Source organism: Mixophyes fleayi, chromosome 4 (assembly GCF_038048845.1).
Source record: "Mixophyes fleayi isolate aMixFle1 chromosome 4, aMixFle1.hap1, whole genome shotgun sequence".
Taxonomy (NCBI): Eukaryota; Metazoa; Chordata; class Amphibia; order Anura; family Limnodynastidae; genus Mixophyes; species Mixophyes fleayi.
In genome coordinates, this window is record NC_134405.1 from 79024693 (window position 1) to 79043870 (window position 19178).

Here is a 19178-nt window from a genome sequence, read left to right on the forward strand (position 1 = left end):
TATGACACTTTCTTATTGGTGGAACCTAATGATCAAATATATGAACATCTGTGCAGGGTTGTGTATATATTTGTTTCTACAGAGGTTTACGACTACAGTACCAGTTCAGGAATATTTACTCTTTTAGACAACAGGACCTGTGTATTTAGCAAGTGACCTGTTAAATGACCCATAAAGAACTCTGACACTGGTCGATAAGGGTGCTGACCTCATGTTTCAGGAACTTAATATTGTTTTAGGTTGGTGGGGGTCAGATGGGCTTTATCCAGGCTGAGAAAACATGTCATCCAAAGCCTAAAGGACCTCTAAGGGATTAGGGCTTCAGGCCCCTGCAGCTTTTCAGTCTCTTTTTAACTATTGTTTAAATGTAAATACTACTGGGCTTTTTTTTTGGTTGCTGACAACCATTTGTAATCAACTTGTCACCCACTTATTTGAAGGAAAAAAAAAAAGTTCTGCTTTAGAGTCCCCGTCAGCTATTTTATGTTCTTCACCAATATTCAGCTGGGAACTGGTAACATCAATGAGGCACTGTGATGTCACTAGTAACTAGTGAAGGGATAAGCTGCATTCTGATTGGTCCATAAACTGGCTGCCTTCACTGCGTGTTGGTGATGTCTAGCGATACGCTTATTGTTGTAACATTCCTTTTTATCTGCACTCCAGAGAAAACGAATAGATTAAACATATTCCAAACAGTCAGGCTTTTGTAAGGTGAAGTCCTTGGGATAACTGTTTAAGTCATAAGGAGGATGAAAAGGGCCACTGTTTATGAGATTGCGGAGGAAGTGGGGAAGGCCTGTCAGCTCATGTGGGACTCTGTCCTTTGTTTCTTCTCATTTATTTCCATATATTTTTGCACATCCGACTAATCCGGAGATGTGTGTGGCTATAAATACACCTATTGTGTTTATGTGTGGAGTGCTGAGCAGGGCTTCTCTGGGAATTGGAGTGATCAGCGTGTGCTCCAGCTGCGTGTAAATGAAGCCTCATTTCACCTGGCTTCCCCCCATCCCACACCTCAGACATAAGCTGAACACAGATTTATAATAATAAAAACATGTAGTTCCAGTCTCTGGATTGTGTGAGAACTGTCTAAAAAGACAACATCCTGTCATAACAGTGGGCTTTGCAATATCTTAATTTTGAGGAAATAAATGTAAATCTAAAGAAACACAATTGTCAGCAGACAGCTGTGCAGAGAAGGTCATGTTCCACATAGCAACCTATCAGAGCTTTGTTATAATGGACTGTACTGTGATAGAGAAATGGCAGCACCAATCTGGTTATGGCTACAGGCAATACCACCATTTCTGTCCTGTAACCGTTGGAACAGGTTTCATGACTTCTCTCAATTAAGAGGTAATTGGGAAAACACTGTTATGTAATACAGTACGCGAGATATTTATATGATGTAAACCTCAATATATGAATTACTCATTAGTTTTACCTTCTCTCTGTCAGGTGACACTTCCTAAGCAGAGGCAGCCATTGCGTTGGCTTAACCAACACTAATGAGATTACAGCCCATCAATTAAATATGAAATATCACTGAAGCCTCACCAATTACGTTACTGGTTTGTAGGGCCTTAATAGGCTACATTCTCTTGAAAATGGCTGCCTCCATTTAGTGGTAACACATTCAAAGATGTAAAATAATTGTGTTTATCATATCGGGCAGTGCTGGAACTACCATTGGTGCAGTGCACAGGGGCCCATGGAGGTAATAGGGCCCGCTGCATGGCAGATGTAGAGTGTCAGAGGCCCCGGTTTCCTCCTATCCCTCTACCTGCGCTGGGGCTAACAGCTCACTAGTTCCATCTCTGATATCGGGTTCACTATATGTACACAAAAAGATCAGCAGGCAGTAAGTAAAGTCGTAAGGCAGTGATGGCTAACCTGTGACACTCCAGATGTTTTGAAACTACAAGTCCCAGCATGCTCTGCCAGCTATCGGCTAGTTATCTGCTGGCAAAGCATGCTGGGGCTTGTAGTTTCACAACACCTGGAGTGTCACAGGTTAGCCATCACTGGTCTAAGGGGTATATTTACTATGATTTACTGTGCTTTGAAGTCATTTTCTGCAAACGGCAATTTTATTAAATACAAAACCAAATGGGCTTTGTCTTTAATAAAGTGCCATTTTAAAGAAAAAATGATTTCAAAGCACTGGGAATGAATTGCCGGTTCTACGGAACCACTGCATAGTAAATGTACCTCTTATCGATTCTCAGACAGGGCAGTCAAGAGCAAAAGGCCATACACATGTAAAGGTGTAAAATAATGTACATACCCTTTCAGCATGAAATTGGTAAATAGTATATGTAAATATGAGAAACAGAAGTGACAATTACACAATTCATGTTTAATTAAAATACAAAAGAGTGAATTGAGAACAAGATACCCCACTTTTTAGGTAATGGCACATCCATCTATACAAAACTTTCATCCCACTAAGGGTATGGGAACCTCTTTATCACCAGGCAGGACTGTGCAATAAAGGATGTGGACAGTAATTACTCAATTATTATAGCACCAACAACCAAAGGGGTTCCTACAGCTATAGACATGACTGATTTATGATATTAGTATTGTGTGTTAATTGGTGGTCTTAGTGTACTACCAGTAGTGATAGTCACTCGGTTGTTGTGTGTTTCCATTGCTTTGCTACATCTCTCAGGCACATGCGTTCTTCAGTGACAATCTATATAGCATATATTCTGCATAATGCCCTTAACTATTTAGCACCATACAGCCTAGAAACACCTGGCTTTCAGTGGCTTAAAACACCTGGGGGTAAATGTATGAACATGCGGGTTCTTAAACACCCGCGTGTTCGGCGACTAAATTTCAAGCGGCGCTGCATTGTAAAGGGAAGTTTCCCTTTACAATGCAGCGCCGCTTGAAACTTAATCACTGAACACGCGGGTGTTGAAGAACCCGCATGTTCATACATTTACCCCCTGGTATCTCAGTATTTATACAACCACAAATCCCAGCAGATCGTAATGCAAACTAAGATTTTATAATGCAAATATGAGACCAATCCCAGACGCATTCAGAACAACATTCTGTGAGGATACGGCTAAGGTCGGCCTAGTATTTCAGAGGCAGTCAAGTGGTCCAGTGACACGGACTATGGTGTGCATTGCATGTAACATTTCATTTTCTAAAGACACAAGTCACTTTCAAGATCTTCACCATTGAAAGTCCGTTTTATCCACACTTTTTGTTCTGCTCATTCCAGGTCTTTTCAGCGGTGTGAGGTCTTGTTTTAAGGTGGGAAATTTGGACAGGCTGGAATGTGAATATACCATATATGTCCCTGACCCATAAGTAACCTAGAGCACCAGAAAGCAGATTGTTATAAAGAGCATGAGATTCCTCCACTGGCCAGCCAGTGAATCTTAAAGAGTTTGAGTACAGGTCACTTGCTGACCATTAGCACCAAAGGTCCCAAGACTGTGCATTCTTGGACGGGTTTCCTGGACATTGGGAGTATAAGTGGGCTCATTCCATACAGGAACATGGCTCTCTTTTTCCCCTTTCATTTATCTTTCTATCTGAATAATTCATAATCCCACCTATGAGTGAAAAAAATACACAAGGACGGATCTGTGGAGCTTTTTCAACAGAGATGAAGATAACCGACTATAGCAGACATGTCTTCTTGCACAGTCTCTTCGTCCCTGAGACTAGAGCCATGGCTATGATCCTCACCTCCGGGAGAGCCGCTCGTTACTGACCTCACGAGAGCTTGGAGCATGAGACTGGCAGGTCTGACAACATTGAGCTTGGACTGTAGCCAGGGAACAACGACCTAGGAGTCTCAAAGTTCGGCAGAAGCTGAAGGTGAGGCGGTCACGAGTGCAAGAGACACCTGAAAAGGGAATAGCATGTTTAGCAAAGGAAGAGATAGGAAATGGCTATATGGCTTATCAGGAATGGTCTGAGTAGTAGTTATGGCAGAGAAAGTTGTGCAACTGAAGAAAATCAACGTATATCAATATTTCAAGTATGGAAACGGGGACACTTTAGACTGTATCCATCATCTTCACACAGTGGAGACAGTCATTTATTTAGAACTAATACTACTAGTAAGAATGCAGCTCATTAGTTCACTAGACCCGAATAAGATCAGCCCCCCTCTGCTGTTCAAATAAGCAGTTGTGTAAACAACGGGTGAAAACCAAGTGCCAAATAATGAGGCATGCACAATTATCTGAGGTTTGGAGTGTACCACAAGTTTTAACCGCTGTGCGTCTACCCACCAATAATTGCCTATTGGTATTCAAGCAGTCTGCTCACGTTGTGTTCCACATGAGCAAATTCTGACTCTGTGCAGATTACATGATCATCTGAACAAGCCCTTAGAGATATACTTAAGTATTTAAAACCACAAGGAATACAATGTTGCTATTAATTCATTTTTAGCAGAGCTAATGTTCTCTAGGAAAAGCTATTATTATGCTCAATCAGCATGTCATGGAAGTGAATGGGGAGTGCTGTTTCACTGTCACATCATAGAGATTCTGCTATAAACACTGTATGACTGTATCATTGATGTAGAACACGGCGGTTTCCTGGTCAGAGAATTATTGCATTCTAAAATGCCCATCTGTTAGCGCCAAAACAATAGTTATTCCTATTATAAAAATTTGAGCAAAGGCTTCTGTGGTGGACAAAACAGAAACACTTGGGTAAATGAGGGGCAATATTGGTTCTTGGACCTAAGAATCTGCTTTTCATGAAAACTGCAGGTAATTGATGTAGTTTATTGATTACCTATTTTCTCACTAATCAATAGACAAATATCACGTTCTTGGGTTATGGCTACTCATCAGGGGTCTTTCTTGAACCATGAAAAATGCGGACCCACAGTGCTTCTTTATGGGCACAAGTGTACCAACTAGTCCTTGCTACTTCAACCTTACCAACACTTTGGAACACCCCCTTATTCATTTAAATGTTACAGTTCTTATCCCAAGGTATTACTCTTTTTAACTTTATGTATTTATTAAATTAACCATGAGAGTGACAGAATTCCCACCTTTTATGTATGATGTGTTAATGCCCTTGCTGTAATAGTTGAGTTTTCTTAATGTACACAACATTTTCCATGTATTTGTCTGTATATATGCATATGGATAAATAAAAAAAACAACTGTTATCTAATATGCTAAGAATTCTGATATATATCAGGTAACATGGATTATATATTTTCTTATTTCAAGTATGTAGTTCTTTTGCTGATATACTAGGTCTAAATCTATCCCATAGATTTATATCCCAGATTATTGTAAACTATATATGAGCAGAAGAAAGAGACCAGCCCTTGACCTCCAAATAGGTGTGTGCTCTAAACAAGGCAATGAGCCACTCTTGGCAGCTGTTTAGTTGTAATGAATACACTTCTAGTTATCCACACATCCCCTGATAACCAGCAGATTCCACGGAACTCTTTAATAAGAAAAATATTCAGGAAACTGGAGGTTCCGTGCCCTGAATATATGTAAAGGAGCGGATATATTTCCTGTGTTCAGAAACTGAGGTTTACGTGGAAAGACTCTTCAAAGGATTGTGTTTCTTTGTATTATTTTTGTTCAGTGAGTAAACATTCACAAGACTGGGTATCGAACCAGAGAGTACATTACATTTTTATTTGGGAGTAATCATCGGGGCAAATTTCATTCTAAGCAAACATTGAGGACTAGATAAGGAATACGATTTCCCCCCTTTTTATTTATTTTCAAATTAGTCCATATATACATGTTGCTAATGTGTTTTACATTGGGATTACTTAAAACAGCTAATTGATTAGTTACTAATGTAAATTATTAACACCTCACTTTATTATAAATCCGACGACACTCCTACATCTTTAGGACAATGTCCTAATGGGATATGACAGGTCTAAAAACTGAGACTGCAGTCATTTAGGCTATTGTGACATCACTGGCCCTGAGAATGAATCAATTAATCTACTCAGTGCATTTCTGTAATGCAAGTCTGTCATTTACTCCCTGCCTACTCAGAGAAGCACATACCTCCTAACATAACAACTTTATGCAGAGGGGTGAGAGATAGAGCATGACAGACATATTGGGCCTGATGCATTAAGGAAAGTAAGGTAAAAAAAAAAATGAGTAAGTTTTCTCCTGCACTATAAATCTGCCATCACATTTTAAATGTACATCCCCCTCCAATGCAACATGTTTTTGCCCAGGTGAAAAGTTACTAATTTTTTTGCTTTACTTTCCTTAATGATTCAGGCCCATTAAGTATAAACCCTTCAGTTATTTAAAATATATTATTAAGCTCAGTATTACACAGACTTAGATATATGCTAATGATAGTGGCTTTACTTGCTCACCAACACTGAGTTGGGGAGGAGCTCAGGTGCTCGCTCTGCAAAGCAGCCAAGTGGTTTGAGTCTACATTTTTTAGAGCCCCAAGTGTGATGCAGAATGGGCAGGCTGAGAAGTAGGATAGAGTGACAATCCTAATAACAAGAGTGTCAGCTCTACTGCCAAGTAACTGTGAACTGCGCTGTGAGTAAAGCTGAAAGATATAAATAGAGATCTACCTCTTTTATTTTCATTAAGTGAGATGGCCTGGCACCCATTCATTTCATCATTGTTAGTTGTACACCACTATACCTGCTGTGTCTGTACTTTATACAAGTAGCTGTAATTACACTGGCAGAGCCTGAGGGGAGAGAGGCTGATCTGGCAGGCTGACCTGAGGGTACTATAGAGGTAGATGTATTGGAGAAATACAGGCAAATGGGCACTAAATTATATATAAATGTTTAACAGGTTTTAGCAACTTCTAACAAATATTTGTAAAGGTTTCCAACATTTAATTCATTTTAATGGGAAATAGAGCTTAGCAGAGAGAACTGTTACTAATCCACATTGGCTTATGAAAACCCCCTTTAATCTTTTGAATTGTTGTCAGAGACTCACGTCAGCCCTTTGATTCCTCTGTCTTTTTAGGAACTAGAGGGGAGTGTGACCCCTTTACTGACCATGTCATCGGTAACCTCAGTCATAGTTAATGTGTTAACAATTTAGGTCTAAACATTAACTCTGTACCAAGTACTGGGGGAGGGGGGCAGAGGGTTTTGTGCCAGCACCAGGTACAGACATCTCCATTTTCTCCTGATTTGGTGCCTGATACTCAGATTTGCAAATAATGTCAATCTGTAAGCGCTATAAAGTCTAGACAGCAGAGCAGGCACACAGTGTAGGCTGCACGGCTCCTAGCATTAGTATGCCTAATCCCACACACTCCACAATGTATCCTCAGTTCACCCTCTGCCTACATTGTGGCCCAATCACAACAAGATGTACAATGTGCTGTGCACCATTTATATCAATATATAATATGTAACCCTCTTTGTTATAGTCTTATTTCCTGCTTAAAGGGGAATGATCATGAAGAACAGACATTTTATATAGATCCTTTTATAGACAATACCTACAATAAACTCATTCTCAGCACACTCATATCTGTCCTGGGAATTCTGATGAGGCAGCTGCTGGTGTCAGATATTATAACAGAGATCAGTAACAAAGGGAAAATCTGACATTAGCAGCTGACTTGTCAAGATCCTACAGCCAGGGATGTTGTGCATGTATATTATGTACATATGGTATTTAAAGGTCTGAATTGTGACCAACTAAGAGCTCACACCCACTGTTTTCACATGTGTTTTACATGCATTTTAACGCATGAAAGCTGTACTGACACTGGAAAACAATTCTAGTTATTATTATTACTGCTTATTTATAAGGGAAGTTAGACCATATGACAATGACGCAGAGGACCAACAGGCAAAATACTTGATGTTCAAGAAGCATACTACTGCCATAAGATGTAATAAGCTAAGATGTAATAAGCAGGTTATAGAACAGCTGTCATAAAGAACATGCAAGGACACACAGGTGGATGAGGTGGGAACAGACAGGAGGAGGGAAGCTGCTTATGACAGCTTCAGTCTATGTATACACTCACATTAAGCCTGATTCATGTCCAAATGAAACTGGAACGGAAGTTCCATAATTAAAAGAGCATAAAACTTGTGCGTAGCTCCTCCCCGTATTCAAATCAAAGTGTATCTCAAGATATGTTTTAATTTGAAGCTGGGTGTAAGTACACACAGCCTAGACATTACTTGCTGTATGTAGACACACAGAACAGACTGCCATATACCCTTGTGTAAGTGCAAAAACAGTTCACATCAGAACCCATCATTTTTATTTTATAAAAATGTCAAACAACAACTGTTAACAGTATAATAATTTCTATAAATATTCTTTTAATTCAAAGACTATGCCACGTCAGTCATCACTAGCAGTCGGCGTTTACACGTGACCTGTAGTGGGTGCACAAGAGATGCCTAAAAACAGGCATACTTATGGCAAACACAGGACTTGACTCTGCCACCAGGGCCGTAACTAGGGCTGTGCAACAGGGGCGACCACCCAGGGCGCAACGATGAAGACGGGCGCAATTTAGGAATATTTTAGGTTCATTTGGTTAAAATTGAGGGCTAGGGGGGGCGGCATTTGTCTTTCTCGCCCCAGGTGTTAGAATTCTAAGTTACGGCTCTGGCTGCCGCACATGCATCAGAACGCCTTTACTGTACATTGACTATGTTAGTCCTCCCCTTTCCCCCCCCTGGCGTGATGGCCAGTATGGTAAAAATCAGCAATTTACAGCTAATTGATATGAATTTTAATTAAAATATATGTCACATATAATCCCTTTGCATGATTTCTGTTTATTCTAAGTGTTGCCCTCTTACCCAAAAATTCTTGTGACACATCAAGCTCAGTGTGGCAACATACAAATATGTCCATAGACATTGGCTAGCTGTAGGGGGACGGTTAGAAAAGTGACTTTGATGCTAGTTGGCCAACATAAAATATATTACAATAAGTGGAGCGAACCATCTCTGTTTGAAATAAATGCCTTATAAAGCCTGAAACTTTTAAGGTGGAAAATTTGTAAGAACAACCACTCCTCTCCCCTTTCTCCCCCTTACCTGAACTGTGGGGGCATCTTCTGAGACCCCATACACCACACTTTTAGGATCCCTCAAAAAAATGTAATCCACAAAGAAGGGCTAGATTTGGAGAAACTATATAGTTATGTTAGCCTTGCCATCCTGAGCAATGTTATGACAGTGGCATGTGGGGCTATTGTTTAAAAAGTTCCACCTAAAAATGTGGAAAAATCATGTAAAGTCTCTTTAACATCCTTGCTAATGATGAGTCTACATGCAGTTGTCTGGAACTGCCCCATTCCTGGATGTAGGACTATGAGATTCCAAACTAACCTCCTTAACCACACACAACTATACATTCTATAAATGTGTATGAGGATATTGTCACCTGCAGCATTATACTACCTGATCCTTTAAATATTAATGTTATCTGTTCCCAACTTTGAGCAACATGTAGACTGACTTACTCTTGGTTTGTTTTGTCTCTTGCCAGTTATTCTGTGCCACTCATCCCCCCCCCCCCCTCATTGGTTAAATCATCTCTCCCTAATTTAAGCCTGGACTGCTCTGACCCCTACATCCCATTTTCCCATATACCTCTTAACATCCTCTTCTTATATATAGCACCATGAACAATTAACACTGTGTGAAGGACTCTCCTGATATGGACAAGATTGCTCTTGCTACAAGGAATGTGTTAGGTGAAACGTGAGTGAATGAAATGAGTGTGTGTATTGCTGGGCGTGTTATCTCATTGAGGACAGGCACTTACTGGTGTTGTTTTGCTGGCAGTCCTGTGGGTTACATTTTTGGAGGTTTTCAGGCCATGGCTCGTGGTCACACAGATTATTATCTTCCTCAGCCACGCCGGTTCTTTTGTTCACGCATTTCACCTGTCGACGCTGGATGCCCCCTCCGCAGGAAGCGGTGCACTACATGCAGCCAAAGCGTGAGGAAATTCCAAAGAGGAAAAGACAGAGAGAAAGGAGTAATTTGTGCTGCAAAAAGCCAGTTAGTGTAGCAGCCATTTCTATAGATGGTTAATATGGTAAATTCAGGTAACCAGTGTTCTAACTATTTCCCTAAAGGAAGGCATGAACATGAAAGTGCGTGCAACTTTCCATACTCACCTGACCCCAGGGTCCTACGGCCCATGTGGTGCAAGGATGATCATTACAAGAACGGCTGTTGTTGGGTTTCAGGCTTTCATCACAGCGACCAGTCTGAGGACAGGTGACCAGTCTCTGTTGCATCCCCCCGCCACACTCCTCGGAACACTGCAGGGGCATTAAAGTGTGACATAAGGCTACATCACTGGAAACAAGGGGCTGTTGCCAGATGAATACACTACTGACACAAACAGTTCTCATGTGACGGATGTCTAGTGCACATAGCATAAGAAGCAAGCAGAAGAAAGCTAACCTACACAATTTCACTGGAAGACAGATAGATCTTACAGTAATAATGTATCAGCAGTGTGTGCCACAAGACATTCAAGGGGCCAGGTAGCTGTGGATGACATAATAAAACTATTGCATAGTGATAACACAAGGAAACTGATTTATCTTATAACGCAGTTGTAGGCTGGCCTTTTAGTTCATATTGACAGTGCAATTCTATATTTCTTTTTTGTTTACTTTATTGTTTTATATGTATCTAAATCTCTATTAGTGGTCAGGGTCAAGTTGGGTATAGCATGCCTGTAAGCATAAAAAAAAATTGTAATGAGTTCTAATTACTAGTAAAATGTTTAACACAAATGGAATATGTGGTGGACGTTGAGCTATTGAGTTCTGAGACAGTGCAGGTGGGAGACGTGTACAACTCAATCTAGTAATGTGCCAGCACTCAATTTGCTCTTCTCTCATGCTGGCAGCACAAGCATAGTGAGACTTGCAGCCAGGGGCATAATAATCAAATACCGGGCCCCATAACAAAATTTCAGGGGGGGGGGCGCGGTGATCCGCTTTGGAGGCCACTGCTCTGCTCTTCTGAGCGTGGGTGGGTTGCGGGTGCTTGGTCAATAATGCCCAGTTTGGTTTCAGAAGAATTGAGCTAAAGCCTAAGTAGCAGATGGACCAGCAACACATCTCACCACCGGGCCCAATAGCAGCCACATGGGTAGTGCTCTTGCTCACCTCTCTCCAGGATGAAATGTACCACTCCATACACTTCTGATCAAGACAAACCATCTGAACACGTGGTTTGTAGACTGTACTCTGGCAGTGAAAAGGTCTCAGTAGCCTCTTGTCCCGAACGTCTACACACTGGACATCTCTCAACCGGACTCCTGTCCCACAACTCTGGGAGCACTGGAGAAGGAAACGTTGAATTTTAAATCAAAGCTTCTCATGATTGAATGAGGGAGAAGAAAATCAAAGGAGCCGTCCTAGTTGCTTTTTATTATATATCATAATGATACAATATTAACATCTCACAAAGATACAAGATGACACTGTAATAACATTTAGGCTTAAACAGACTAGTATAACCCTATATTTTTGTTTTTTCCTCTACTTGGCTAATGTAAATATTACATTTTTTACTTAGTTTTAAAGATGGCACTAGTAAGTCTCTAAAGCTCACCATACCATTCCTCTGTTAGTAAACTTCCCAGACTTAAAGGGATTCTGGGAAGTGAAAGCAGAGTCAAGTGATGATGATTAATTACAGGACTCAAGAGTGTCAAACAAGACTGGGGGGGTGAGGTTTGACTGAGCAGCAAAGAGGAAGGGTAGATTGTTGTGACTAACTAAACTACTTCAGTGACTGGGTAGCAATGTACGGGTCTATGTACTAAGGCATATGTGAAGGAGAAAGTGGCGCATTTTCACTCTTTCCACCACATTTGCCTCCTCCCTGTAGCTTTGTGCAGCCATATGCTGGGAAGAGTATCCAGAGGAGCTGTCGGTGTGCAGCTACATTGTAACAAGATTTATCATTACCATGCTGCGCATAAGTCGCTCCCTCCCCTCCTCTGTGTATCAAAATCAGAGACTGCGGAGGTCTGCTTTTCTCTTTTAATTTTTTCCATGCTCTGTATGTAAGAAAACACTTCTTACACTGAATCCTTTGTTTTCTGTCTACAGAGTAATATTTATTTTTAATTTACAAGTTTAGAACAATGTAGAATTTCAGAATCTAGAATGTAAGATCTCATGTGCTCGTTCTACCCTAAATCTCATATCTTTCTAACTACCTCGCTTGCCCTATGATGTGCTACCCAGAATTCTTTGTGTGACCGCTACGTTGATTGTTTTACTTAAACAAGGAATTCATACTTGTGTTTTTGTGCTACCTATAATTGCTCGAGCATTACTCATACTTTGGGTTTTTTACCACACGTCTGCTATTATGCTTAATTGTATTTGCTATTACATTTATGTGTACTCATGTATTTGTTATGTTGTATTCATGTTTCTATATGCTCACTGTCCGGCGCTGCGGAATCTGTGGCGACGACGATGATAATGATAAAAGGACAGTATCACTTGAAGCCTATAGCAATCTGATCAATAACAATTGCGTGCTGTTTTTTATCTGCATAAATATTAACCTGCTTCAGTTTTCACTGATTACCTTACTCCAGTTCCCCACAGTCCAGGATGCACAAGGCCGTAGGTAGCAGCGACGAGCAGGAGCTGGTTTGGTATTAGTGTCACATGTCCCATTCTTGTCTGCTCTGCACGAAACTGAACGCCACATTGCACCAAGACCACAAGACGTGGAGCACTAGAACCCAGAAATATAGCACAAGCTACAACAAATCATGCTCAATACATACTATAAACAACACATTGATGCTCATTTAAGAAATATGAACCCACAAATGTCATTAAGTAATGTGAGACGCCTAAATGTCCTCAAATTTGCCTGTTTGTATATGTAAGCACATGAATCAGCATGGTGGCTTCAACTGCGCAGATGGAAAACTTGGTGTCTTCTAAAGGTAAGAGCCGAGTATATTGGGGCACTTGTTCTTGAGTGCGGTTTAGGCAGGCGGACGTACCTTGTATTGGTACTACATGGAAATACGAGAATTAACAATTTTGCAGGACAAAATAGTTAAATGAGAATTAAGGGGTGCACCGATTGGAGAGTGATCTGTTTAACTGGAGGTCTCAGACACTTGAGGGTATATTTACTAAACTGCGGGTTTGAAAAAGTGGAGATGTTGCCTATAGCAACCAATCAGATTCTAGCTGTCATTTTGAAGAATGTACTAAATAAATGATAACTAGAACCTGATTGGTTGCTACAGGCACTTTTACACGTACTTAGAATTGTGGTCGGGTATCGGTCTATGCTTTCAGTGGGATGTTTTTTGCACCTTGTAGGCACACTTCATATGGAAAACTGCATTTCTAGACACCAATATAGTAAAAACAGCACACGGTATGATGGTGCCACATGTAATGGACAGAGGCAATTTCCCCTCACTCTCAAGATTTATTACATACTTCCCAATTTTGCAGACCTCCCCTCCGTGATATGCAACGTGACGGTCTATAAATTCAAGGTGGGGATGACACAAATCAGATCATCATGCACCACACACCAATGCATTTTGGTGACATACAATGATGTGACGTGGAGTCATCACAGGTCTCCACTATTCCGCGGTGCGTGTTTTGCATCATCACGCAGTGGTGGGCTGGCCATGATGGCTTGAATCACATCACCTGGCACTCACCCCTAACCGCTTCTCTTGCTGTCCAGCAGAATTGTAGACTTTCGCAGGAGTTAGGGAGAACTCCCAGAGATTTGGGAGCCTGTTGAACATTTTGAGTTACTGTGCATAATTTATTGGAGAAACAAGTGAAGTTTAAATGAGCAGTATTTTAGGTGAACATAAGGAAAATATTGAATTAAGGAAGGAGCTGATCCTAAGGTGCTAGTAGAAGGGCTCTGAAATAATATTTTTAAACTGTCCACAATGCACATATCCATATGGGCCTGCAAATCCCAGAAAATTAGGCAAGCAATTTCCTTGGAGCAGTTCCTATGCACCTACGGATGCACTAGGCAGACAAGTGCATTTGCAAAACATCATATTATTCCAATTCCGTAAATGACTCCAATTTCCCAATCTAAAACCCAGAAAAGTTTAGCTACAGGACCACAAACCATAAAATACACAACATAATTTATCAATGTGCTGCTACTAGTGTGTGTTTTGCATTTTTATTTCTTCCTAAAGACCATGAATACAATGAGAAAAAAACATTTCATGTGCATTGCTGAAATAGTCATCATAAACATGCAACCCATTAACAAAATATAATAACTTATCCAGACACAGACTCCACACAAACTTCTTAAGCCCACCCACATAAAAAACATCCAAAAAATTGGAAGCCCAAGTTTGAACTGCCATTGAACTGCCATTCTTTACTTATTACGAGTGCAGGCTACTAACAATGGAGAGTGGCTTCTTCTCAAAATCGGATGGGTTTAAAAATAAGGTTGGCTCATAACTGGCCCCTAATGTGCATTACATTGTGATAAAGCAAAGTAAAGGTAATTTGAATACCACACAATATGTTGAACTCTATGCATACCTGCCCATCAGCCTCATTCTGCTTTGTCGAAGTGCCCCTTGCAGGTGCTTTTCATGATAGGTCTGCACATGTCAGTCTAAGTAATAACATCACTTCTAAGTGCTGCCTACTACAACTTCTGGGCCCGTCCCTTAATTAATTACAACTTTAACATGTTTCTTATACAACTGCTTGTTGATGCTTACCTTAGGTCTCCAAAAAGTCATGAGAACAACGGGTATATCAGGACTGTCCTCATTTCATGTGTCACATTTGTACATATCAATGTGCTTTCCTGTGTAAAATGCAAAGTAAAACTATTGCCTAACCCCTGATCATGGCATCCTCATAGGACATGTAATATTCAAGCCGTGTTCTAGGTAGGCTGAGCAGACCCTAAAAATGAAGCTCATTTGGATATTCTGTCCCTCAAAACTAAATCTCATTGTAGTATCTGAGCACAATAGTGGGCGCACTACTGCAGCTAACACACATTCAAGGTTCATCCTAATCTACCCAGCTCCTCCCTTTGTAAGCCGCTACATTATGCAGCCCCACAGTGGTGGCCATCTTGTCACTTGATGCTTTTCCATAAAAACAGGATTAATTACGCAAAAATAAGGATAGGACTAAAAGAATAAAGAAGGACATTTACATGTATGTTCTAAATGGTACATGTTTATAAATGACCCATACAGCTGCTTTCCTCCAATACCAAAACAGAAATAACTGGCCTCAAGGCTGACCTAGCTAATGGATAGACAGACACCAATCACAGACCTGACAACACTGGTTATGGTAAAACCACATGAGATTAATTCATCTCTATAGCTTGCATACATATTCATAGTAATGCTGCATACAGTGTCAAATAGACATATTCTGGGTTTATAAAAAATTGGCTTGAAAATTAAGCAATGGCCACAGAATACAAACCCCAATACACCTAGGAGCTATGCAAGACATATAGAACAAACTACAACTTACCTATTGGAAATTTATATTTTGAGAATTACATTTTGATATTTACTCAAACTGCTCCTTTATTACTTTACTCTCCCAAGCTGTGACCTGTGCTCACTCCAGCCCTATAACTCTCACCTCGCTCCAGTTTCCGACCTCCCAATGACTTTTCTGCAGATCTTCTTCTGATACAGAATGATTGGTAGGAGATGTAATAGTAGCTCTTGTTGTCCCTTTTTCATTGAGATGAGGGTAAGCACTGTCTCCAATATAATGGTTTGGAGTATGCAACATGACCGATGTTAGGATATCTGTCAGGAATGGGATGGTCATTGTAGGTGAGGATGGGGTAACTCGTGGACCAGTAGAGGTTATGTCATCATGGCTTGCCTGCAAGGTAGATTTCTTAGTATGTATGGGATCTATAGAAGCTGGTGTTGGGGAATTCCATGAAATAATATCAGCAGAGTCTTTAACTAGCTGAGGAGTACTTAATAAGATATCAACTGAGGAGTTATCTAGTAAAATGTTTTTTTCTTGATGTGGTGGTAACTTTGTGTGGTCTAACAAAGCATCATTTGGTGTTTGATCTGTCAATGGATTCCAATGTGGTTCTGGCAATGGATCCTGTCCCATATCTGGTGAGGGATCAGGCATTGGATGTTGTGAAGCTCCATTGACTGGGTCTAGCGAAGCCGTAGATGAAGAATAGTAGGCAGAACCTAGTGCTGATTCTGACATTAAATAAGGGGGAGAGGAATGTGTTGAGGGGAATAAGGTGACAATTTTGGGGATATATGTAGGCTGTTGTGTAACAGGTAAAGTTCTCTGTACAATAATTTCTGGAAGGCTTATGTCCATGGTGTTTGTTGTAGCAGATAACAGTACTGATGTGTCTTCTGGCTTGTCAACAGTTGGTATTAAGTGATCTTTGTGTTCAAAACTATTATCATCATGTCCTTCTTCCTCACTTGAAGCAGGGGTAAGTTGGTCCCCAGAGAAGGACTTTTTTATAGCTGGAGTTGTTCCTTTGGGTGGTCCAGTTACATCTTCCACTGATGTACTAGGATTGATGGATGTCTTCCAGTAGTCACTAGATACTAAAACATTCAATGTATTTGTGGTCAAATACTTATTTGGGCTCTCTGTGGACAGGATATTTTCAATATTTTGGCCTTCATTCCCCTTTTCCACACTAGGTGCTTGTGTAGGAAGGTACTCGTGATCTACCTCCCCTCCTCCCTTAATATCATTTTCTTCTAGTGGGTCATAGGTCAAATCCTCATGAAAATTAATAAAGTTGTAATCGTAATAGAAGTCATCAACAAATGCTCTCCCTGCTTTTCCTTGACCCCCACTTCCAACATTAGAAAAGTCTCCTTCAGAGATGGAATTGTCTTCCTGGGAATTGTGATTTCTGCTAGAAGCCCTCGGATGGCCTGGAAAGATTTCATTGACAATTTCTTTGCTGGACGCTCCACTTCCTGTCCAGTCAAATGGGGTCACGCCTGATGTACAGGACAGCAAGGCACATATTTGCTTTGTGATAGGACGTTCTGAAGGTTTACAGGCACCATCTTCTAGTTCATTATCACAAAAGACATCTCGATACTGGATGCCCTCTCCACATGATACAGAGCACTATGGGGAAAACAAGAAATAAGTGAAGACATATTTCACACAAGAAAAGCATATGTGGGATATAAATTAGTTGAATAGATGGTGTCATAAATTAACAATTAGAGAACATCTGTAGCTACACGTCAGCCCATGCGGTAGGATGTAAAACAATGACTCTTTTGTGTGGACATTTCCGTTCTCTCCCTGACTTAACTCACCTGGCTCCAGTTACCATGGTGCCAGATAGCCGGGCAGGGTTCACGGTGGTTGCAGGCAACACTGGATTCAGGTCTGGGAAGGTGTTGACAGTCTGAGGGTTGCAATGCTCGTTGCTCATCCAATCCCACTCTTTGAATACAGAGGACGGTTCGCTTCTGCACACCACCTGTCCCACATGTGACGGAGCACTGCTGCCACTCTCCCACCCACCATCTGTGAAAAACATGTGGCCAGTAAGCAACTGGGGAGATTCCATTTTAGAATGTAGTTGCAAGGAATAAAAGGAACAGGCAACTGTAAAGAGATGAGTATTTCACAATATGAATTATAGGGAAAGTCAGGAGGTGAAGCAGACAGGAAATTAACCCACTCTGGACTTGAAATGTATCAGAATCAGTACAACGTTCACCTGTAGAAAAAAGAAAGGAATAACTAAAGTGCAGCTCACCTTGGAGGGCAGGGCTCCTCATTGCAGTTCCGCTGTCTGTCGTCAGGTCGGGTCAAGGAGTCACAGTATCGTTCTTCCACAAGACCGGCCATTTTTTCCACACAGTGTACCAGTTGCCTCTGCACCCCTGACAGAGATGATATGAGCGGTACAGAGTATAGATCTGCAGCCTCATAGGATCACCTGTCATACTCTATAATCTCTTATGGACTTTACACTCTATACATCAGCTTTTTATTTTACTATTTTACGTTATTTATTTTCTAAGTTTGTGTGTTTTCAGTTATATAATTGTAACATTTCAGAATTTTCCAATCCTTTCTTACTATTAACCGTGTCATTTAAAAGGCTACTAATACTAGAACACATGCTGATACAAGTGTTTCCTACCCCTTTCCACCATCTTTCGGCCCTTTAAGTTGTGGGCAGTCGGAAGTGTAATTTGCGTGCAGACATGAATTGCATGTAATTGTGTTCACTAGTGAAAGTCCTGTTCTGGCGCATGTTTAGAGCAATTTCACGCAAGATACGGCATGCAAATGGACTTACGTTCAAAGATGTTTCAGGCCATGTATTTATACTTTTGATGTAAATTGGTGTCCGTTAGTAGGATCACAGTCAGCAAATCTGCTGTGCATTGCGAAAAAAATATTTCCTCAATATTACATTAATTAATTTGAACATCTTCAGTTCTGATACATTTCTGAAAGTCTTACATATATATTTGTGAATGTTACTAGAAGTAATTTCATAACCTGATTTTTAGGCTTAATAGTCTTATGAATAATTTTCTTTTATTTTTGCTGGTCCTCTTTCATAGAGATATTTGTCCTAAAACTATTGACTTTCATTTGCTAATGGACTATTTTCTCCTGTCCCCTTTGAATTGTAGACTCATAGTGGAGAATCCATTTGGAAGTAATGTGCTGCGGAGTGTCTCCGGAACGTTTCTCGCAGACACTCCGTGGCAATATATCTCCGCTCTTTCTTCCTTGCACCCCATAGAGGTGTAAGGAAACTGAACGGAGTTAACTTACCATAAGAGGCAGTAATGTGCGCAGAAGGACGTTGCAGTGATGTACAGCAGCAAATCACTTCCAACTGAATTCTCCCCATACAGGAAAATCAATAACTATTGTTTGTATTGTATTTAGCATAATGCATTGTTTAGGATTATATAATTTCATTATAACTAAATGATAATAAAAGAAAAACTGAGTATCTATCCTTGACCAATGGACACAGATGTCTACATACAATCACTGACTCTCTCATTAGCACAGATACGCATATTGGGCCTGATTCAATAAGGAAAGTAAAGCAAAAAATTAGTAACTTTCTGACTTGGCAAAATCATGTTGCATTGGAGGGGGGT

The 19178-nt window shown here is 40.6% G+C and overlaps 1 protein-coding gene across 2 annotated transcripts in view; it reads right to left on the reverse strand.

Moving 5' to 3' along the window:
- Positions 1 to 2344: 2344 nt before the first annotated feature.
- The window catches only part of ADAMTS7 (ADAM metallopeptidase with thrombospondin type 1 motif 7), a 77692-nt gene continuing 60858 nt past the window's right edge, over positions 2345 to 19178 (reverse strand). The window contains exons 17-24 of one of the 2 annotated variants that reach the window (XM_075207520.1): positions 17804 to 17930; positions 17355 to 17568; positions 15655 to 17157; positions 12593 to 12745; positions 11152 to 11325; positions 10144 to 10290; positions 9786 to 9945; positions 2345 to 3880 (exon numbers count right to left, since the gene is read on the reverse strand). In XM_075207520.1, the coding sequence (XP_075063621.1) occupies positions 3717 to 3880; positions 9786 to 9945; positions 10144 to 10290; positions 11152 to 11325; positions 12593 to 12745; positions 15655 to 17157; positions 17355 to 17568; positions 17804 to 17930 (2642 nt within the window). In that variant the 3' untranslated portion in view covers positions 2345 to 3716. The remainder of the gene's footprint in view (positions 3881 to 9785; positions 9946 to 10143; positions 10291 to 11151; positions 11326 to 12592; positions 12746 to 15654; positions 17158 to 17354; positions 17569 to 17803; positions 17931 to 19178) is intronic. The other variant, XM_075207521.1, reaches the window with a different exon arrangement.